Source organism: Populus alba, chromosome 17, assembly GCF_005239225.2.
Source record: "Populus alba chromosome 17, ASM523922v2, whole genome shotgun sequence".
Classification (NCBI taxonomy): domain Eukaryota; kingdom Viridiplantae; phylum Streptophyta; class Magnoliopsida; order Malpighiales; family Salicaceae; genus Populus; species Populus alba.
Window position 1 is genome coordinate 12,089,301 of NC_133300.1, and position 24,582 is coordinate 12,113,882.

Below are 24,582 nucleotides of genomic sequence, written 5' to 3' on the forward strand. Positions count from 1 at the left end.
AGAACAATTTGAAAAGGGAGCACTTTTATTTCATATGAATTTGTAGTTATATATGTATGTCAACTATTTTCTCAACAATGCTTCTATTTATAAACACATATACATAAATACTTGTAAGTTCAAAGGTGATAAGAAGATGTAGATTTAAATGAATTTAGAGAGATTCAAATGAACTTGATAATGATAAATGAACATAATAAAAAAGGAGTGTAGGAAGGTATCTAGACATTCACATATAATATATAATTTTATAACCATACTAATTAAATATGGAACAACCTAATAGCAAATATTATAAATACTGAGAATTTGGATATAATTAAGTACGTTGTATTACTAGCCATAGTAAAAGCATTCACGATAAATTATATCCATTATTTTATGAGAAAATCTAGCAAAATAATTGCTCATAAAATCATAAATCATTTTTTTAATTCCTTAATCCTAAACTCATTATTATGCCAGAACATTTAACCTTAATTTTGTTCACCAAAGAACTAGTGAGGTATCAAAATGGGCATGGGCTGCAATATAAAAAGGTGAGAACCTCTCAAAGCCCACATGAGAACAATATATTTCAGCCCAATTACTACTTTTGATCGCTTTTCCTTCTCTTAAACCCTAACTCATGGGGCCCACAAACAAAGAGGGAGAGAAATAAGAAGACATAGAAGAATGAAATATCAAGCACAGAAGTGAAGCTGTACTTTGGTTGTCTTGGTGGGTATAAATAGCCACCGCTAACGCTTCGCTGCGAATTCGCCTTTGCTATTACAAGAAAAGCCGAATTCACCCTAAAATCCTCTTTAGGGATTCTCTCGAAAAAAGTTAAGGTTTTTTGTTTTCTTTGAATAACAAAAGAGAATGGTGGCTGACAAGGGAAAGAAACTAAAGGTCACTGACGAAGAAGAGACTGATCACATTGATGGAGAGCTTGTTATTTCCATTGAGAAGTTGCAAGAGCTCCAGGATGAGCTCGAGAAGGTTTTTTTTATCCCTTTTTTTCTCTCTTCCTCTCTGTGTATGCTTTTACTCATGTCATATATATATATATATATCTATTTTTTTATTTTTGGGGGATGGGGGTGGGTGGTTGAAGCTGTCGGATTTTGTTGGGTTTATTGTAACAATACCAAGAAAAAAAAAATGCGTGCTTGGATAAATTATCTTTTGCTTAGGTTAACATTTTAAAGACAACTTAGGTGAATGGCCAAGTTGATGTTCTGAAAAATCTAAGTTTTTTTAACACGTCTGTTTCGGAGAATTGACCTTGTGAGTCATGAATTACTAGCTCCAATCCTGTTATTTCTTGGGTGAGATTTTATGTACCTTGGAAATGGAGACTCTGTGCTATTAAATTGAACTCCATTTAATTAGTAGGCCCAAAAAAGAAAAAAAGAAAGAAAGAAAACATAAAAAGGGTTATACATGTTGTATCTGCCTTTCATTGGTGCCGTTGTTGAATGTATTGCAGTTTCTTTGTAATTCTGATGCGAGACTGGAGTAGACCATCAGGGTATGCTTTAAGATTTTTTAATATGAAATGTAATTTATGAATCCTGGCATTTGCTTTGACATTGAACAGGTTAATGAACAAGCAAGTGATGAAGTGCTGGAAATTGAGCAGAAGTACAATGAGGTTCGCAGACCTGTCTACACTAAAAGGAATGATATCATCAAATGTATTCCTGACTTCTGGTTAACTGCTGTGAGTGACCTATTTGCACTCTTAAAATTTCTGTTTTGAGTTAGCTATTGGCTATCCGTTTCTAACCTTTATGTGACATGTGCTTGATGCAGTTCCTGAGTCACCCTGCCCTTTGTGATCTTTTGACTGAGGATGACCAAAAGGTTTGTCACCTAAATTCTGAATTTCATTTTATTACTTTTTATGTAACTCAACACTAACTGGTTGTTTGGAGCTGCAATTTTGTTTTATTATCTTCAATTTCTTATGTTCAAGATATCAATATCAATGAGTGTTTAATTCAGTGGCATGCTCTCATGCAAAGTTGGGATGGTAGGGCCAGCATTTAATTTCATTTCCTGCAATTGCAGCCCAAAAAAAATATCTGGAATCTTTATTGGTTATTAATGTTGAATTGAAATGAAAATTTATTAATTTAATAATCATGTTGACAATGAATGCTTGCACCCAAAGGACTCATTGGTCTTCTGTTGTTGATACAGATCTTCAAGTATCTGGATTCTCTACACGTGGAGGATTCCAAAGATGTGAAGTCAGGGTATTCTATAACATTTGTAAGTATTTTTTGCCACCCTTTCTTTTTGGGTCACTTGATTAATGTTGCTCTTGTTTCTGGAATGGATTCTATTGTTTTCATGAGCGGTTATTTAATTTTTATTCATTTCTTCTTTTCAGATATATCTCTTATTTTGCTCTCATGACCTTAGTGTTGATGAATTACTGCTGATCATTTTCTTGTCTTTCCTTTTTCTCTCTTGTCACTCTAACTTTCAGAACTTCAAAGAGAATCCTCATTTTGAAGATACAAAGCTGATAAAAACCTTTACATTCTCTGATGAGGGTACAACTAAGATAACTGGTACAGACATAAAGTGGAAGGAGGGCATGGTAATGCTTATCTATAATCTCTGTGGCATCCTTTACTCTTTCCTCTCTTGCTTGTGTTTTTGTAGAAAGTTGATTGTGAATTCTATCATGTGAAGGGCACTGCAAATGGAGGCAATCATGAGAAAAAAGGAAACAAACGACCTTTGGCTGAGTTGAGGTTATGCTCTAACCATTCTTTGCTTTATTAAGCCATTTGTTGTTATAAAAAAAGAGAGGTACAGCTAATTTCATATTTGATGCTTTGTCACCAAAAAGGTTTGCTGAGGCATGGGCATAAAAGCAACATGTGGTTTATGGAAACGAGCTGCAAAATCTTCTATGATTTCACAATATTAATTGATATATCTAATTAATTATACATTAGTATTTAAGGGAATAAATACTTAATGTGCCAAAACAGTAACCTACCTTTGTTGTGCTCAAATTTGAAGTAGGTTAATCAGAACTCAGATGCCAACTTCTAAGCTAAAATATTTATCTTGCATGCTTCAGTTGGAGGATGCTGTTTATTGGTGGAGGGAGACAATTCGACCTTTATTTCAGAAGCTTGTTGATGTGAAACAAAATCGGTTAACCTGAAAATCTATAAATTTGTTAGGTGGTCTATCCTTCACAATTTCATTTAGCTTGCCAGACCACTTTACTATGCCCTCCACCTGTATTGGTCATGTACGAGATGGGGATTGACTGTACAATTTTTTGGTAAGCAGCATGTATGCTGTTGTTTGGAGGTGCCTAATTGGAAACTGAATCAACCTTTATCAATTAAACAGTTTCTGTGAGCTTTAGATCAGTATTTTGGTGTCTATATGGACCTCTGGCTCGGGATTTTCGAGGAGTGTTTTAGTCAATATTTCAATGAATTGGAAAACCCTAGTGTTTCAGGGGATTTTCGAGGAGTTTTTTAGTCCATGTTTCAACAAATTGGAAAGCCTTAGTGCTATCTCACTGTAGGATTATGCCTTAGCCTCCCTGTTTCAATTGCCCACTCTCTCTACTAATGTCACATAAAAACAAAGGCTGTATCACCTAGGACAAATGGAAAAATATTCCTCATGTAATCTGATACTGGGATCTGATCTGCTATCTTGTGATTTGTTGCTCTTTGGTATACAGTTTCAGATTCTTGAACCTTCCAATACAAAATATAAAAGCAATTAAATTTGAGAGCTACTCTAGAACTCTATAATTATTCTCATGCCTCAACTTAAATTGCAGATACAGAAAACATTGAGAGAGCAATTATCTTTACATACTTACTTTAGAACTCTATAATTATTCATCAATTATTTGATGGTGCAGCTTCTTCAGTTGGTTTGCTGAAACTGAACAGAAGGAGATCACTGAGCTTCATGATGAGGTATTAGATGCCCTTTGCTTTATTAATTTCGTATGTTGTAGTGTAAATTGATGATTTGATAGTTTGTGTTCTGTTATGCTTGACTCTATTTTAGTGTATAAATATTTTCAATTTTTCACCTACATTAGCTTAATCTGGGACAATTGGATTAAAGTTAAACTGCTTCCATCTAGTTCTTACTGTCTTACTAATTTTGATTTTCCTCCAAAATTGCAGGTTGCGGAGATAATTAAGGAGGACTTGTGGCCTAATCCTCTGAAGTACTTTAACAATGTATTGCTTTTTTAAAAAGTTTTTTTATCATAGATTTTCATTTTCATTCTGTTCACATTTTTCTGCCTTTTATTTTATAGAAATAGGTTAATTTTTCAAGTCACTCTATTTTATTGTTTCAGGAAGCTGATGAAGAGGATTCTGATGCAGATGAAGATGAAGAGGTAATGAAGCTAAGATTTCAATATATACGTCCTTGCATGCACATGAGAGCACTTCCACATGTACACGATGCATGCATGTATATATGTGTGTGTGCGCGCGAGTGCACGCGTGTGGGCATAGTTGGGCACTGTTTGATGTTTGCATTTAGTCACTTAATGGTCTTTCTTGTTGTTTACATGAAAACTGAGTTTTAGGTACATTTTTTAGCTCTTTCAATCTCAGAAAGAGAGAAAGTAGGTTTTTTCATAATAGGGTGAAACAAATACTTGAAAGTAGAGGAACGAGACTGGGGCAAGTGGGGGAGGAGCAGAAACTGGATCTGATGAGTGAGCAACTGACCTATAGGAGTTCTATATGTAGCCAAGTTCCATAGAAATAGCATATGCATTTATGACGATTCTAGTTCCATAAAATTTAGTGCTTTATTAAACACTGCTAACATCAAATGATCTAACATGGAATGTTTTATTTGCTATGGGCAATGGGGAACACGTTTGTGTGCAGCTGCAACTTTAAGTTCTGTTAATCTGTTCTGATGGAGATCAGAACTAATTATTAGAAGTGATTGCAGTCTAGAATATTAACAGAAACGCGAGCATTCTTTTTGAGGCTTAAACATAGCACATGAATCTAAGTTTGGACAAACAGCTTATAATCATAATCACTGTACTTCAATTCCTTATAAATTGAGGGTTATTTAAATTATGATTGAATAGTAGTGGTATCTGCACCAGTACCAATCATTGAACCGTGCATGTGTATTTGTTTGCTTCTCAACGTCATATTCCCTAACATTGGCACTTTGATAGTCCTAGTCTCCCAATTGCGTTTCCACTCATATCTTTTTAGCTATGAAAGAGTCGTAAATTGCAATAATAAGTTGTTGCTGCTACTTTTATGGTTTGACAATGCTGTGCATGTCGTCTTGACATGATCGATGTCTGTCTATAGGAAAATGGTGATGAACAAGATGACGACGAAGACGATGACGCTGAAGATGACAATGAAGATGACGATGCTGAAGATAATTGAAATTTCTCTTGCTTGTGGTTTTCTTGTCAATGAGGGAGAAAGTACCAAACTAGATAAAGGAAGTGGAATAGCTAATGATGTGGAGCTACTTGCGGTTTTGAATATTTTTAGATTTTCAGAGTTTCTTTCATCGGATTCGTAAAAGATTTTTCATCTAGCTACAGAACATTTTTTAGATCATGCTTTATCTTCTATATATAAAAGTAGCTGGTATTTTTCTAACTGTTGCTAATTATTTATGGTAGATAATTTGGTTTTTTCTTTACCTTTTATTGTTGGATAAAAAGAGGAATGTATTAATAGAAAGAAGAAAAAAATCGGAAATAAATTGAAGTATCCGTAAATAATAGGAGGGAAAAAAAAGACTACAAATCAGCAGATGAGGGATTCTCCGTCGAGTAAGAAAGAGAACAGAAAATGAAATAGGAAATGTATTTCTTGAAAATGTCATGATAAAGGGGCACATGTGGTTACCAGCTGAGAAGTAAGAATCTAAACCCACAGGTTTCAAGAAATTAGAATTCTGGCTTATCGTAGTAGTAAAGTAAACCCATGTTAATGCACGGCACTGTAGTAGTAGTAAAGTAAATTCCCCTTGTTAATGCACGGCACTGTAGTAGTAGTAAAGTAAACCCATTGGAATTTATTTTTTATAGAGGAAGATGGAAAATAAAGTTTAACTAGTTAGATTTTAAATTTATTTTTTAGAAGTTTTTAAATTTTATAAATTTCAGAGTTATTATAAATTTATATAATTATTATTTTTAAGATTCATGGAATTAGTTGAGATATACACTGAACGTTAATAAAAAAAAATAAAAAAATAAAAAACCTTCTAGAAATAACATTATTATTCACTGATACAGTCCCTTTAATGTCCCCGAGAAGGATTGAACAACACCTCTCACATTTTCTTACGTGCATTTTTGCATCTAGTCAAAGATGACACGAGATGGTACTCTACTCAACGTGAGAAAACTCATTCTACCTCCTGTTGATCAGTCTTGTTAAGGTGCCTGCAACGAACATTAAAAAAAAATAATACCAGAGAAGGCCAGGAGAAGGTTCATCCTGCTGACAACTTGGGTTGGGGTTTAATATAAAATCTATTTTAAGGTCAGGTTCGAGAAAACAAATAAAAACATCATATGCAAGTGTTGGAGCAGCTATACCTAGCAGCATATATATAGAAAGATTCGTGGATTGGAAAGCAGCATTAGTTTTCTGAAGAGCATTAGTTTTCTCACCATCTGTGAGCACCAGCATCCCTTTTTTGTGTTTTTTTTTTTTTTTTTTTTTTTTTTTTGCTGACAAGAAATGCCTCTGTTGCCTGAGTTCTGCAAAACCAAACCGTTGAGTTGTGAAGCAAACCCATGTTAAGATATGGAAAAGCATTAAAAACACAGCGCAAGCACTTCAATTGGTCTCATATAAAACATTGTGCAAGTAGCAATCACAGATCGACCTTCCAATTTTGTTGGATAAGCTGCATTGACTTATCTTATCGTATCATCTTGCTTCATCACAGATGATACATCATCATGAACTTATTCTGTCATTGGTTCTTGAAACTGTCCCTCAACATCAGGCTCCATGTTTGGTTAACCCAATAATTTGTCTGGAATTCTCTGAAAAAAGCTTCATAAATTAGCAAGTCTAACCCAATAATTTGGGTGCTAAACCATGCAGTTCCTGAGAAATTACTACCCTAATCCAAAATGGAAAAAGAAAATAAACTCTCTCCATTTTCTTTGTTTTTGAATTGTTGTGTCAAATTCCTCCATTACAATTTATAAAACAACAAGGAGAAAGAAAAGAAACACCTACAAGCTTCCCATCAACAACAGCATCATGGAGAATTATCTTGAAGCCTATCTGCCTTAAAACTAAAGCATCCATTGTTTCTGTTGCATGGAGAATCCATTCTTGAGAACCTTAAATGTTAGATTTAAATTCTTTCAAAGAGGGCCTCTAATCTTAAGAAAAGAAAGGGGGGGAAAAACGCCAAAAGCATCAAGAACTTGGCTCGCACACAGAACCACAACGAGCAAGAAAATAGGCAAACAAAAGGTAACCTTGTGTTGAATTATTTTCTTTTTACTTCCTTTCTCGAAAAAATTAGATTTTGTTGGACATGTTGAGGAATGAGTATTTGTGTGACAATAGTATTTAATTGATTAATCTCAGGACGAAGATTAAGAGCAGAATAATCATGCGGCATGAAGTTAATTAATTACATTAGTGTAACTAAACAGCCACAATTTAGCAGACCAATCTTATCATATCTAAAGATTCGAGAAAAAATGATATTTAGGTAATATTCATATAAATTTTAAATAATTTAGATCTACTTAACACTTGTGATTTTTTTTTAAAATTAAATTTATTATTTTTGTTGCATATATGTATTTTGAAAAAACTTACAACTTCGACGTAATCTAATTGACTTGGTCGGTTCAAAGGTAATTTAAATGACCAATAATTGTAATTTGGATATTATTATTTTTTTTTAATATTAAGATAACAACATATTAGATCTACTCATATTATAAACTTCATTGGGTTTAACTTTAAAAAAAAATATTTAATGATGTGATAACAAAAATAAACACTTCCAAAATTAAGTGCCAACTAAATAAAAGTATGTTTGCTTAAAACTACAATAATCTCATAAAGCATAAACCAAAATGAATTATGAAAATCAATTCAAAATTAATCAATCAAATGTTGAAAAATTAAAAAAAAAGATTCAATAAAAAAAAAAGATAATGGAATAAAAAAGAGAGAGAAGTATTCAACATTGCTATTACATCTAACACGATGGGGTCAACTTTAAAACCTCACATCTCGTTTTCTTAGCTCGGGTTTAAAATTGACCTATATGAGAGTTGTCTCAAAGTGACCCAATTAAAAATGACTAGTCTAAAAACAACCTAGACAAATAGTAAAAGCTTGGCTTGATTTTTTAAAAAAATAGATTTCAAGATTATAACTTTTTTTTATATTGAGACGACTATATAATGGAGAACCTGAGTTTCACGGCTTGACTCCCCAAATCCGCAACTAGGATCATGTACTCCACTTGATTTAAAAATTTTGTTTTTCAATACTCCACTTTTTTTTATTTAGTGCTAAGATAACAAAAATAAACGCTTGCAAAATTAAGCACTAATCAAATTTTAAGATATTTGTTTTGAAATTACAATAATCTTATAGAAAACAAACTAAAACAAATTATGACATTCAATTAAAATTAATAAAATATTGAAGAATAAAATTTAAAAAAAAAACTAAAAGCATTCAATAAAAAAAACAGAGAGAGAAACCACCTTCTTCATTGTCCATACAAGGGAAGCCCCAACTAAATAATTATTTTTAGTGGTTTTCCTTCTAAATAATTTATTTAATTCCTCTATCCATTTGGTGTAATTTTGTTTTTATAGTTTTTTTTTTTAATTATGTACATACACAAACTTTAAATTAATTTTGTAGCTTCATAATTCCTATTTAATTTTGGTTGCTCCACCGATAAAAAGTTATAATTGATACTACTTTCCTCTATGAATTTACTCTGTTTTATATATATATATTAAGGGGTAAGTCCAGCAAAAAGCAATGCTTTACTCTTTCTAACTCAAAACATCAATCTTTTGACATGTCATACAAACTAAGAAAGAACCACTATTTGCATATTAATTAGGTCATCTATTCTCACATCGCTTTCTAACATTACCCTTTCATTATATTTTAGAGCCACAAGCTCATAAAGTATTTAATCAACGAAACATGTAATATTTTTCCAATGAAATGACACGCCATAATATTTTTCTTAATAACTCAGTATATTTAGTCTAGCTAGGTTTCCAAAATACAGCAATTCAAAAGTTTTATTTAAATATTGTAAGCCAACGAGAGGTAAATAGGTTGTCAAAAACAGTTGAAGTGGGTTTTAATCCGTGTATAATAGAGAAATCAAAGAGGAAAAAACAGGAAATCCGCTCCTGCTTGTCAAGGACACTGTTTTCAAAAGCTACTCCTCCATAGAAACATGCATGATTGGGCAAGATCATATATATACCTCCAAATCCTTGAGGTATTTTATCATCATCACTACCATATGGAGCCTGTAACGTCCATGAGTGAATGGTTTGGTCTGCTTAACCCTAGAAATTCTTCTGAGTTTTCCTATACAAGAATCATGCCTGTTTAATTCTGTGATGTCATGTTCATGCATGATGATGTCTCCATAAGGGAGCAATTATTTCTTGGTATGATATGGAGTCACACAAGAAACCTTATCCATGGTCACCCTTCAGCCATGGACGTGCCTCGTGGCTCTATTTTCTTTTCTTCCTTTCTGCTTTCTCCCCACACGCATCCAATCTAGGGTCCACGTGTTAACACTAACCAAGAGCAACATCACCACTTTCACATTTATACACAACTCGTGGCCCAGTTAAATTCCTCTCAGCCTCGTAAAAACTAGGTCTGGCTTAACTTTGCAAATCCCATCATGCAAAAAGATAAATTTGACTAAACCCCGAGCACCCTTAGACGCCATTTGTTCACCAAAATGCCATTATAATCACAATTTCATGCCATGTGGATGCCACTGATTCCTAAGTAATAGATTAAATAAACTTTATACCAATCGTTATTCCACTTGGGTACAAAATGACGGTAATATGCTTGGACTATATGATAAGGAAAGATTACGAAAGAAATGATTCTATAAAATATTTTTCTATGTTTAATTTGTTTCGCTTTGGTACTCATTTTTCATATACAATACTTTCCCAAACAAATTAATATGTACCTATACATGTGTACCTATAAAATAAAAAAGCCTACCTAAAAATAACATTATTTCCATGTGTAAAAAGTAACCCAAGTCATACGTCCAAACTATCGAGGGGGGCGCGACATCAAGGGCGACAACAAGTTTTTTTGCGCCTCTGAGGAGGTGTATGTTGTTGGAAAAGAATTTTATATTTAATCATAAAATTATAATTAAGATTTATAACTGATACTTAGTATTATAGTCATTAGAAATTTATAGTCTGCAAGAGTCTAAGTAAGATACTGATTATGCAAGGAAAAGAAACATCACCCCCCAGTACACACTACTTTAAGATAAGCTGCGTTGTTATTTAATTATTTTTCTAGATCAAATTTCTATTTTTGATTTTTTCTAAGATCTAAGGGAAATCTTTTTTCGTTAACAAATCTCTACCTTACCGAATTTAAATTCTAACAGTTCTAAAGTCTGAATTTTTAACATCATATTTTCTATATCTTACATATTTAATACTTGAAAATGTATTTTATCGTGTAGTTTCATACCCCACAGATAATTAAAGTCTATATTTTGAACTTTAACATAAAATGAACAAAATAAATAGTAAAGAATTTTTAATATTTTAACCAAACTAACAGATAAATATAAAACATGTCATGATATCTATTTTACATTTTAAAATAAAATAAAATAAAAAATACAGTTTTGCAAATACGTGATTTCATTGTTAATATTAGTGAATCGAAAACAGGAAGAAAAAAAAAATTCTAAGGAGGACCGGTGACATGGCATTCAATTATAGACCCAAAACTTTCTGCAAACGAAACGGCAACAGTTGCTCTCCTACATGACGAGTTTTTATCCACTCACCACACCACATGTCGTATCAGTCAACACGTGATTTATTCAAATGCCACGTGTCACACACCCACCTTCCCAATCCACCACGTACCCAATAAATAAATCCAGAAAGACAAGAACGCCTTGCTCTTCTCCCGTCTATATATAAAAAAACTCCCCGATGCCATCAGCCTATTGTTGTTGAAGCTATTCAAGCTCCCTTCTAGTTCTCTCTGACATTGTTGGGGCTGTGACGCTTCTTGTTCGAAAGAAAGAAATAAAAAAAAAAAAAAGTAAAGATGGGACTGTGAGGGAGAGGAGAGGAATAGCAAGAATGATAGTCAAGAAACTGGAGGGTGTGTTACAGAAGATCAGGGATCAAGGGATTTGATCAAGAAGAAGGTAGGTTATGTGCACAGCCAGGTTCTGAGGATAAAGAGGAGGATTCACATCTTGGTGAGAAAGATTAAGTGCTGCTAAAGAAATGCATCAGGAAGGCTATTTGATTGCGGAAATTAGAAGAAAGCTTCGTGTCCCCCGACATGCTGCTATGGAGGTCGTGTTTTTTTCCAGGCCTATCTTGCCTTGCTCACCTCTTAGTGGCAAAACTACAGTCAAGGCCTTGCACTGAAAAAAATTGCTCATCTGTCAATTATAAAGGTTCGTTTTTGCTTCTTATTGTCTTTGTGATTTCTTTCTTTCGTTCTTTTTGGTGTAGAGCATGTAATGATGAGTGTTCTTGAAGCTCTTGCTGTTTGATTTCTGTTTGATTCTCAAGTGTTGCGTTCTTGAGAGTTAAAAATGAGGGGAAATCGAACTGTTCTTCGAGAGAGAAAATTGAGTGATGAGAGATAATCTGGGTTATAAGCTCGCGAATTGCTTCAATTCTTTTTAATCTTTGTGGCAAAAAAAAGTACAGTCATCGGGGCATGTTTAGAGAAACCCCATTTGTATGGAAATAATGGGTGGAAATTACTGATTTAATTGTGATTTATTGTTTGATTTGGCAGGATTTATATTAATGGAAGATAGCTCCGAAGTTAAAGGATGCAGTTCGTTAATTAAGAGAGCTGGTGACAATGATCGGCAGCTTTGTTGGAATTTTATATAATATAATGCCGTCCGTTCTCTACTGTTAGCTAGGATTAGGATGAAGGAGCCCGTTATGTACAGTCTAAGAAATTAATATTGGTGAGCTCATTTACAGAAATCGAAAGCCACTTTCCTATTATTGGGCTCTCTTTTTTTATTATAAAAAAAAAAAAGAAGCAATTATTGAAAACTTAAGCAATTCTGAATTAAGCAATTTATGTGGTGTTTTATGATTGTAGTTGTAACCGTGTTTTAAAAAAAAAAAATAGTTTCAAATTATTTGTTTATATATGTTTTTAAATCATATAAATATTAAAAATAAATTAAAAAATATGTTATTTAATTTATTTAAAAAAAATATTTTAAAAACCAACGGAAGCCACTCTCCATGATCTCCTTCGGAAAACGAATTGTGTAGCCACGTCATGGCAATCCTAGAAAATATAGTTCGGACAGATATGCAGAATTTCGCCACGTTCATATATGGGAAAGAGGCTATTAGCCGTTGGATGTTTTAAAGAACATCTAATGTCACTCTTATTGAACCCGTTTAAGTGAAATTCACCACCATCCGATGAAATCGACGATCAATCAGGCCAAATAAACGTCAATCATCAACAAAAATGATTAAATTCACATTATGTCTTCAACCAGGAAACTAAGAATCATGATTTTTCAGTTATGAAAAGGATGTAATTTAACTAGTTAAGTTTTAAATTTATTTTTTAAAAATTATGTAGGAATCCATTTAAGTTATCTTATATAAATTTTAAGAATCATTGAAGCTTACATAAATCATTAATTTCAGGACAAATTATATTAGTTGAAGTGCATGCAAAGTTGACCCGGACATCCATTTTATATATACTATATTATATATATATATATATATATATATATATATATATTAGATCATTTCTTACACTACGCTGCTGATCAGATCAAAAACTTTACATAAAAAAAATATCAAGGTGTTACTAATATATTTTCTAGTAGAAAATAATTTAAAATCGTGTGGAGGCTGATCTGATATAACTCAGTTAATTTGACAAAATCAAAGACAATCCGAACAACTATTAAAAACGTAATTTGACTAAAACAATTCAAGACAACATCTTTTTTTCAAATATGAGATAAAAAAAAAAAAAAAAAACATATATTGGGATCGACCCAAGTCGAACTTGGGTTAACCTGTCAAATCTTTGACTTAGATCATGAGATCGAGATAATCTAATATAAAGCAAATTAAAACAAATTATAAAAACTTAATTCTCAATCAAACCAGTGTTGAATGGTGAAAAAGAAATTTTTTTAAAAAAAAAGAATTTGAGTTTAAAAAAAAAAGACCAAAAAGCAACAACTTGAGTCAGCTATAATTAATTTGTCAAAGATATAACTCGGGTAATGTGAATGATATAAACTCCATAGAAAAAAATGGTTTTGAAACAAATTATAAATTTCAATTCTTAATTAATTTAATGTTGAAAGATAAAATAAAAAAAATAAATCAAGTCCCAACTCGAATTAATCCACCAAACATATGATCTAGTAATGAGACAAGTATATCCTCAGTAGAAACAAACAAAAAACAAATATGATGTCTAATTCCAAATTTAATCAAATATTTAAAGATAAAATAGGCGGGGATTCAACTAAAACAAGGACGAAAAACTTTGAGTTAACTCATAACCTGATTCATGGAGACTCGGATAAGCAAACCAAAATTTAAAGGAAAAAATTCGAAAAAAATAAATGACATAAAAATAACCCGAGTCAACCAGAGTTTACTCGCCCAACCCGTTGACCCAAATAATGAGACCGAAATCAAAAGGAACCTTAGTTAGAAAGCAAAATAAAAAAAAAATAAAGTCTAATTCCAAATCAACCAGATAATTGAAGAAAGTGTATAGCTTTATAGCTATGGTAATAATTTAATTATAATGTTTCCTTGGTAAAATAAAACATTATATATAATAAAACATTGTTTTGATATAGTGTTGGTAAGCATATCACATAATTAATGTCATAAATAAGGATGTGCCAGTAGTATATATATATATATATATATATATAGGTTTACAACATTCAAGAAATCATCAAAAAAGCAAGGGCAAAGATTCATGAAGGTTAAAAACATGTGTGAAACTCCTAATACAAAAATCTAAGCATACTCCCTCTCAAAAAACAACCTATAACACCATTGTTTTACTTGTAATCATTCAAAAACAAGAATTAGGTGTAAATTGACAAAACTCTCCTAAAGAACTTAATTTTTATTTCAATCAACTCTACTAAAGAGAGTATATTAAAAAAATATAAGTGACACTCTAAAAACACACTTGAAAAAGTCTTTAGAGATAAAATTGTGAGTGTTTAATTACTTGTCCTTTCAACAAGTATTAGTAGAAAGTTTTCTAGTCTTTAGCTATAAATGAGATTAGGGACAAACAGTTTGATGATAAGCCTGCAAAAGAATTGGGTTTGATCTTCCAGAGACCTGCAAAATAATCATGTAATAGTTCGGTCTCACCCATTAAGATCGGTGTTGAAAATGAAACTCTTGAATGGAAGTTCAAAAAGATAAGTAGTTGGTTTTCCGAACCTTTATAATATTAATGCGTTTTCTCTAACCTCTCACTTTTTAATTATAATATTTATATTGTTTATCTGCTTCTGCATAATTTGAGTGTTTAGAATTGCAAGTTATTAGGTAAAGAGTTTTTAATTTTATAGTATTACCTTTCATACCTAATTCACTTCCCTCTTAAGTATTGCGTTGCTTTGATCCTAGAATAATCAATATAAAATATGATAAAAAAAAAAATCAACCAAAAAAGAAAGTAACAAAGTTTGTTAAATTAACTCGGATTTGACTCAGGTTCATTTTTTGTCTGTTTTTAGATTTTTTTATTATTATTATTTTATCCTTCAACATTGAGTTTATTAAAAATTATACTTTATATTTGTTTTGATTTATTGGGTTGTTAGGGTTTTCATAGTCTAATAACACGACACATGATTGTTAACAAGATTAATCGAGTATTTGGATTATAATTTGATCCAATATGTTGTCATCTCCGTTATTATCATATATTACTATATATATATATATATATATATATATTATAATAAAGTATCATATTTAATATTTATCTTTGAGTTAAATTATGTTTTTTTATTTATTTTCAGGTTGGCTTTTGCATCCACCAAATTAGTTATGTCTACACACAACATACAAAATATAAAACTATATTAGCATTGACTAAATATCTTTTTATGTTAAAAAACAAAATTTATACGACTCAAAGTATATATGGGCACGTCAATGATTTAGTTATAATTGAAATTTGAAAATTGAGCATTTAATACACTTTTGTCATATTTAAATATTGTAGTTCAATCATATTTTTTTAAAAACAATTAAAGAATTTTTAGCTTTAAATTAAATTGTTTTTAGTAATTTTTAATCATTTTAATTTATGCAATAATGTCAAAAAAAATATTTTTAATACATTTCTAAAATAAAAAATACTTAAAACACCATACAGTTTACACTTTCAAAACATGTCCGTACTTGGGGAGAAAATTGATGACCAAGTAGTACAGTCCATACAAAGAAAGTTAAGAGAGAAAATAGAAAATAGGAATAACAAAAGAAAAAATTGTAAAACCAGATCAAAATTATAGATCTGCGACTAGGAGAAAACACACATATCAACTCCAATAAAGGTTATGCAGCCAGCCTCAGAATGTCTAGTGTTCCAGTGCTTGGGAATTACAGTGTCCTTCAGTTGGCTGGTGGTACCAAGGTCGCTTTCTGATCATCGACGGTAAACAAAAACCTGACTTCTCACGAGAAGCATGGTTGTTCAATTTTAAACATTCACGGTTCACACGTTTTAGCTGGTTCGAATCTGCATTCTTTATAAATAAAATCCAAGTTAGCTGGAAATCAGAACGGAGAGAAAACACAGAGAGCAAAACAGAGGATAGTTTCATTACATTCAAACACAAGCCAACATTTTTACTACTAGATCCGAAAAATCTAAATCTTCTTGTCCATCCAGTTACCTACAACCCTAACAACAACTAGTTCCTATCCATGCCCTTGTTACAAACCAATGAGCCATTGGCAGAACAACTTCCCCGCAAGGAACACTTGATTACATGTATTCCTCTCCTTCATCGTCTTCCCCTTCAGCGGACTCTGCCCCTACTTCCTCATAATCCTTTTCCAGAAGCAGCCAAATCCTCCCTAGCTTCTGAAAACTCTCTCTTCCTCCATTCCTTCACCAACATACCAATGCACAAAAGCACGCTTCGCGTACATGAGATCGAACTTGTGATCGATCCTAGAGAACACCTCAGCAACGCGGTCGAGTTTGAATATGCAACTGCCCTCTGAACTTAAGCCAAGTCCCACCAGGAACAACAGTAGGAGGCTGGTAGTTTAATACCACATTTAAACCCAGTTGGGCACCAATCAACAAATTGAATAGTCCTCTTGTCTTAATTGTTGCTACTGCTGCATTCACATCCTTTGGCACCACATCCCCTCTATACAATCAAGCAACATTGCCATGTATTTACATGGCGAGGGTCACATTTTGCCATCATTGAAGATGGCTCGAAAGCACTGTTTGTCACTTCAGCGACCGAGAGTTGCTCATGGTAGGCCTTCTCTGCAGAGATAACTGGGGCATATGAAGAAAGCATGAAATGGATTCGAGGCGTATGGGACCAAATTGGTTTTGGAATTCTGTCACATCAACATTCAATGCTCCATCAAATCGAAGCGATGCTGTCAACGAGGAGATAACCTGCATAAATTCGAACCCTTTCATTATCTAACTAACAAGCAATAAACCAACATTTTTTGTTCAAAAAATTCGGATTTCAAACTGTACCTGAGACACAAGCCTGTTAAGATTAGTGTATGTGGGTCTCTCAATATCAAGAGATCTGCGGCAAATATCGTAGATGGCCTCATTATCAAGCAACACAGAAACATCAGTGTGTTTCTAGAAGTGAATGAGTGGACAACACACTGTTATAAGGCTCGACCACAGAGGTGGGAGACTTGTGGCGAAAGGGTAAACGGTGAAACCAAGCTTCGATTTCTTTCCATAATCAAACAGAAAGCCTCTCCAAAAGCAAAGATCCAAGCCCAGAACCAGTACCCCCACCAACGGCATGAAAAACTAAAAATCCTTGAAGCCCAGTACAGTTATCTGCTAGCTTCCTAAATCCTGTCAAGACACAAGTCCACAATCTCTTTCCCAACTGCACACCAAAAAATGTTTTAAGAAAATAACCCAAAATTAGTTTGTTAGCAGAAGCTGAGATTTTGAATTCAGACAAAAGGGGCTTGATTTTGTTGTGCCTACTTGTGTAGTGGCCTCTTGCAAAGTTGTTGGCAGCATCTTCTTTGCCACTAATAAGCTGTTCAGGATGAAATAATTGGCGATAAGCCCCAGTCCTGACCTCGTCAATCACAGTGGGTTCCAAGTCCAAAAACACAGCACGAGGAACGTGCTTCCCAGCCCCAGTTTCGCTAAAAAATGTGTTGAAGGCATCGTCTCCTCCCCCAACAGTCTTGTCACTAGGCATCTGCCCATCAGGCTGCAAGAAATACAAACAGTACCAAAATTTAGTACACAAACAAGTAAAAAAGAAAGAATGAGAAATATATATATATATATATATATATATATATATATAATGGTGAAATGGGAAATGTTTAGACCTGAATGCCATGTTCGAGGCAGTAGAGTTCCCAGCAGGCGTTACCAACTTGGAATACCAGCCTGGCCAATGTGGATTGAGATGCACTCTCTCATTTTTTGATGTGGGAAATAGAGAAATTGTATTAAACAAGATTCGGCCAACTGCTAAGTGCTAAACAGAGCAAGAGAATTGTGGTTTAGGGTTGGAAATTAAGAATATATATATACGAAGTGAAAGGGGCCGTTTGAAACGGCTTTTAAGAAGAAGATTGGGTGTTTTTGAAATTTGAAATGGTTGCTGCTGCTGCTGGGATCCAGCTGGCAGTAACCGTTGAGAATAAATTTGAAATTTTGAATTTCTGGGAAGGCGCCCAATAACTATGGACTAAAATGGGCGGATCAGTGTTTAATATTCATACCTGGTGTGATGGGCTCGTAGAATTAACAAGGTCTTTTATTGCAACTCAAGCTGGCGGTCCACCAGATAGGATCAGGGCTCCAATAGTGCTGGGGACATCTCATTATAGCCCATTTAATTTATTTTTTTTAAAAAAAAAAATCTAAAAGTCATAGGGTTTTACACTACGCGAATTGATTCTGTCGCTATTTTTTGTAAAAACCCAACAAGCTTGTTACAGAGAGTAATATGATTTTTTTTTCAAATGATATGTTAGATATTATCATTTTTTTTATTCTTTCCATATTTTATAGCATAGTAATGATCGAAATTACATTTAAAAACAAAAAAAAATTATAGCTTTAATACATAGTCCTTTTAGTATTTTAATATTTTAACATGGTAAAATAACACAATTTCTTTTAAATGCCAATAAAAAAAAAGTAAATTAGCATACAAAAACTTTCTTTGTATTTGCGTTCTGATATTTTTTTTTATAATTAATTTGACTTAGAAGAAATTATATATTTTAATAAATATAAAGATTATTTAAAAAAATATTAGCATGTGGAGAGACCTCACGGCTCACGATCGTCTGATGGTGTTGGAATGGCCAAACAAAGGCTATCGAGGGCAACGATCCCTCCATTTCTCGACAGCGCTATGACATAACATTTTTTATTTGGTGTTCATTTTTTTTTTTTCTTTCTTTATTTTCTCTCTACATCTTAAATTTCACAGTGACCTTCTAAATTTTCAAAGCAGCTATTTAATTTGTTTTTTTTTTTTAAATTTGATCCCTATTTTTTTATTAGTATTTTTTATTTGAAATAATTTATGAAATTGAAATATCATCCTCTTTTAAATTTCTTCATCTATCATATTTTTTTCTTATTCTTTTTGATTGTTATTTATTTTATTTAAGGTAATTTTTTAAAAATGAATTGTTTTTTTTTTACGATTTCATTCTCAATTTTTTTCCTATTAAATTTGATTTTCATTCTTTTTATTGCTATTTTTTGTTTTACTTTAATAGAAATTTTAGATTAATATATTTTTATTTTTTCAATTTCATCATTTAACATTAAATTGATATGGAATTGAGTTTCTTGATTGAACCTAGATCTAGGATTTCATGGGCTATGAGTTTTAGAAGATTAACCAAAGTTTAGTAAATTTACTCATGTTTTGATTTTTTTTTTGATTTTTTTTCAAAGTAAAATAAAATTACTAGCTTACCTTTTAAAAGCAAAATTTCCTTTGGTGTGTTTAAGGCATTTTTCTTGTTTTCATCCATGTTTTTTTTTTTTTTGTTATAATGGATTTGACTAAGAGCTAATTATATATTTTTAATTAATATAAAATATAATATATAAACAGAAATGATTGGTGTGTGTAACACATATGCCTAGTAGATAAGAAAGCCTGCGTCTTTCTAATGGTGCATGAAGCACACCGTTTCACAACCAAACGTTGTGATGTTTCCTTTAAAGGGGCATTTTTTTTTTCCTTATTTTTTTTTAATTTCATCATTTAATGTTGTTTATTAGTTATAAATCAGCTTTATGTTTGTTTTTGTTTCTTTTAATGAAGTTATTCAGATTTTATAATTTAAAAAGAAGGTTAAAGTGGTTAACTCGTGTGATTTTTTTTTACACTTTTTTTTCTTGATTTTGTCCTTTAAAATTGAGATCTTTTTTAAAATTAAGTTTTGTTATTTTTTTATTTTACATTCTATTAAGTTATCTTATTTGCATAATTTGGCTCACGAAAGTTTGGCAACCTTACCTAGATTTTGTGAATATTTAATTTTTAGGTTATTTTTGTTGACTAATTTTTTTTTTTAATTTTAGCCTTTTACATTTAAATTGTTAGGGATTGACTATAATTGTTGTTTTTTTTTAAAAAAAACTAGTTCTCTATAAAGTTGGTCTTACCTCAAGACTTGGGTTGCAAATTTACATGTTGGTTTAGGGTGACATGTGGTGTTTTATTTTGCTCTTTTAATTTTATCATTTAAACATCAGATTATCTTGCAATTTAGGTTTTTTTCTTTATGACAAGCATTCTTTTTCTTTTTGTTATTTTTATCACCTTTTTTTTAAATTCAATCAATTTAATATTGTTGTATTTTCTATCATAAAATCCAATTAACATGGATTTTTTTTTCTTTTTTAAAACACCATAGCAACACGTGAGTATTTTTTTTATGTTATAAAAAAATTAATTTATCCCCAACAAATCATAGATCATCTATCTAGTTTAATCTATATTATTGGTTTTGGATTAGTACATAGAGCGGAAACAATAATGATATTAAAAAATATTATTGTTTCGTGAAGACAGATAAAACCATATTTTGCCTATTTCCGAGATAGATACGTGGGACAAAGACAAAGATGAAGATTTTAATAAAAGAAATTTTCAACTTTATTCTCCTGAATTATTATTATTCTAAATTATTATTAATCCAATATATATAGCAGATTCAGCTTCTCCCAATGCTATTATTATCTGCTGAGCACCAATCAGTTTGTGAGCTGACCATCACTTTACACAGGTCATTTCTAATCACATGTGATGTGATATATGATGTGACAGAGGTAATTTTTTAAAATATTTTTTATTTAAAAATATATTAAAATAATATTTTTTTTATTTTTAAAAATTATTTTTTAAAATATCAATATAATACAAATATTTATAAAAAAATAATTTTAAAAAAAATTGTTTTTTTTTTTAAATTTACTCAATCTCCATTTAAAAATAATACCAAACGAGATCCATCTTATATAATTATGCATTAGGCCAACACAGTATTTAAATTAGGTTTAAAATCTCTAAATGCTTTTTTAACAAAAATAAAATTGTATTAATTATTTAAATTTATTGGTATATAAATTAATTTAAGAATATTTATTACTGTAAAAAAAAAGTTGAAATACCTTGAAAACATTTCGGTATATTGCTAAGTATAAGTTTTTTATTTTTTTCAAAATAAAAGGGTATTCTTCTTTTTTTTGGTAATTTAAAATGTGAAATTTTGAAATACTGATTTGTTAATAAAAAATGTATCAAGATCTTGTTTTTATTATTACATTCATACTGCTTAATAAATATATATTTTATTATTGGTGTTTTTCAAAGATACTTTCTAACAATTAAAAAAAAATGAGTACTCCCATTAATTCTTTGGCATTATAATGGTAGGATATATTCTTTAAGCCATATATACACTAACACCACTATTGCTTTTCATTTTTTTTTAAAATGGTAATTTTGAGAAAAATTAAAAATTGAGTTATGACAAAAAAATACTTGATGAATATTAAAAATAAATAAAATCTTTATTAAAAATAAACATGTTTACATGAATAAAGTCAATGTCACGTGCAACTAACTAAATTGACTATAGAACATATACACTAACATGCTATTCATATGAACAGGTGTCCCTTTTATTTTCTCTATTTCATTTCTCTCTCTCTCTCTCTCTCTTTTTTCCTTTTTTGTTTCAATATCATTGTTTTTTCCGAATTTCATTCATGAATTTTTTTAAAAAATTATCATTTTGGTTGCTTTTGAACTGGATAAGTTGACTAGGTCATGTCAAGCCAACTTCCACACAGTTTAATTTTTAATTGGATTAAACAAGAAATAGTGTTGTAAGGTTTTATGTTTTGTCAATTTCATCCTTCTTTTTCTTAATTTCATTCTCAAATATTTTTTTACTAGTCGGTTATGTTGCTTTTGGATCGACAAAGTCTATAGATCACATGAGGAAACTCCCATACAACTTAATTTTAAACTAGGATTAGGTAAGGAGTTGGATCAAAAGGTTTTTTCTTGTTAATTTTTTCTTTTTCTTTTTTTAATTTCAACCTTATACTTTTTATCGATCGGTTGGGTTTCCTTTGAACCTATCAAGTTAACTAGCTCACATCAAGGAGACTTCTACATGGTTTAATTTTAAACCCGAGTTAGGAAAAAAGATGGGTCAAAAGGTTTTTTCTATCAATTTCATTGTGTTTTTTTTCTTCATAATTTTATCCTCAAACTTTCTACAAGTTGTCTTGGAACTAGCTAAGTCAACTGGATCATGTTGGAATAACTTACACACAATTTAATTTAACCTCAAATTAGATAAGGAGTCAAGTTACGAGGTTTGAAAGTTAATATATTGAGTCAGGGTTTAATAACAATGTCAAATGATTTTGTACATATTATATTATTATTTGTTATGTTTAAAAATATTTATGAACCTAGTCACAATGTAGGACAAGCCTGTAAACTAAAACACACCTTAAAATAATTTATAAGTTGTTTATCTACTAAAATAATATGTAACATGATCAAATAAAGATGTTGCTTTTTATTTTTCAAATAAGGAGCCCCTTTCTCTTCTTCTTCTTTTTTTTTTCTCTTTTCTCTTTTCCATTTTTCGTTGTTTTCTATTTCATTTTCCTTTTTTTTTCTTTCTCAATTTCATTCTTAAAGTTTTTTAAATTGTCATCTAGTTTTTTTTACTAGTCAAGTTGATTGAGTCATGTCGAATCAATTCTTGCACAATTTAATTTTAAACCCAAGCTAGACAAGGAATCAAATCATGAGGTTTTTTATCCTATAAATTTCATCTTTTTTCTTCAATTTTGTCTTTAAAATTTTGTTGTCGGTTTGCTAGGTTACATTTGGACTAGCCAAATCGACTAGGTTCTTCTATATACTAAAACAACCTAGGGAGTAATAGACATTCTTTAATGTTTATACAAATAATAAATAAGGTGTCTTTTCTTCTATTTTTTATTTTTTTTTTTAATTTCAATTTTATCATTTTTTTCTAAATTTAATCCTTTTTTTTAATTTTCATTTATGTTGCTTTTGGACCGATCAAGTTGACTAGGTCATGTTAGGCTAACTCTTGCACGGTTTAATTTTAAACCCAAGCTATGTAAGAAATAGAGCTAGAATATTTTTTGTTTTGTCAAATTTGTTCTTTTTTCTCAATTTCATCCTTAAATTATTTTACCAATCAGGCAATTGTTTTTGGACTGGTCAAGTCGACCAGCTCTTCTCTATACTAAAATAAATAGGGTGCAATACACCTTTTTCACTCTTTATACAAACAGTAAAGCTGGTGCTCCTATATTTTCTTCTCTTTTTTATTTTTTCCCCTTTTCTCTTTCAATTTTATACTTTTATTCTCAATTTAATCCTCATATTTTTTTCGTAACTGTCATCTAGGTTTTTTTTTGGACAAGTCAAGTTCGACTAGGTCATGTGAGGTTTAGACTCCTACACAATTTAATTTTAAATTATGCGAGGCAAGGAGCAGAGTTGAAATGTTTTTTGTTTTGTCAATTTCATCCTCAATTTTTTTTACTTGTTGGCTTGGTTGTTTTTTGATAGACCAAGTCATCTGGGTCTCGTCAAAAAGACTCCTATATAGTTTAATTTTAAACATGAGTTAGGCAAGGAGTTGAATCGAATGATTTTTTTGTGTGTCAATTTTATTCTTTTTATATTAATTTTACTCACATACTTTTTTAACCATTTAGTTGTGTTGTCTTTAGACAAGTCAAGTTAACTGAATATTCACATCAAGGAGACTTCCATATCGTTTAATTTTAAGTCTCGAAAGACAAGGATTTGAGTTGAGGTTTTTTTATGTCAATTCTTTCATATACTGTTTTTAAATATTGCTTTCAAACTCTTTTTAGTGATTAATTAAATTATTTTTAAATCTGTCAAGTTTACTGAATTATGCTACAAATAAGCAAAAAAATCAGTTAGGTGATTTTAAAGTTAACATGCTTACCTGTTATTAAGTGTTTGGCTTGGAGATGTAGTGACTTTTTTTTTAGAGTTATAACACCTTTTAAATATAAACTACACCTTTAAAACTAAAAATATATGTTTTTTTTATATTTTTTTTAAAAAACATAAATTACCTCCTGTCCACAGACATCCTAACAATGATGCCAAGTGCAATATAACGGGGGACTGTAATGAGTTGTTCGTACTAAAAAAATATGGAGCATAATAAAATAAAGACGTTGCTTCTCATTTTCTATTAGCTAACTCATAGCCACTCATGAATCTCACAATAAGGTGTCCAAATGTCAAAAAGCTACCTAATTTCGTGCCTGTTTCTATCATTGTTTGCTGTTTATGAGAATAATTATCAAGAAAGAAAGCAAAAAGGTTAAACACCATCTGGGCTTTCAATAATTAATATAATGACCACTTTAGGACCCTAAAAAAGCGCGTGGTTATGGGCCAGCCGCAATCCCATGTTAATAAGGG

The 24,582-nt window shown here is 31.1% G+C and overlaps 1 protein-coding gene and 1 pseudogene across 1 annotated transcript; one reads left to right on the forward strand and one right to left on the reverse strand.

Annotated features, from left to right (window-relative positions):
- The first annotated feature begins 696 nt into the window (after nt 1-696).
- LOC118029171 (NAP1-related protein 2) lies at nt 697-5,648 on the forward strand. The gene is made up of 10 exons (XM_035032983.2): nt 697-984; nt 1,586-1,708; nt 1,801-1,851; nt 2,191-2,262; nt 2,483-2,596; nt 2,692-2,753; nt 3,899-3,956; nt 4,173-4,229; nt 4,352-4,393; nt 5,346-5,648. Exons 1-10 carry the CDS (start codon nt 865-867, stop codon nt 5,424-5,426), a joined length of 780 nt encoding a protein of 259 aa, XP_034888874.1. The 5' UTR covers nt 697-864; the 3' UTR covers nt 5,427-5,648.
- Nucleotides 5,649-16,319: 10,671 nt separating this feature from the next.
- LOC118029170 (tubulin alpha chain-like) lies at nt 16,320-18,011 on the reverse strand (annotated as a pseudogene).
- Between the last annotated feature and the right edge of the window lie 6,571 nt (nt 18,012-24,582).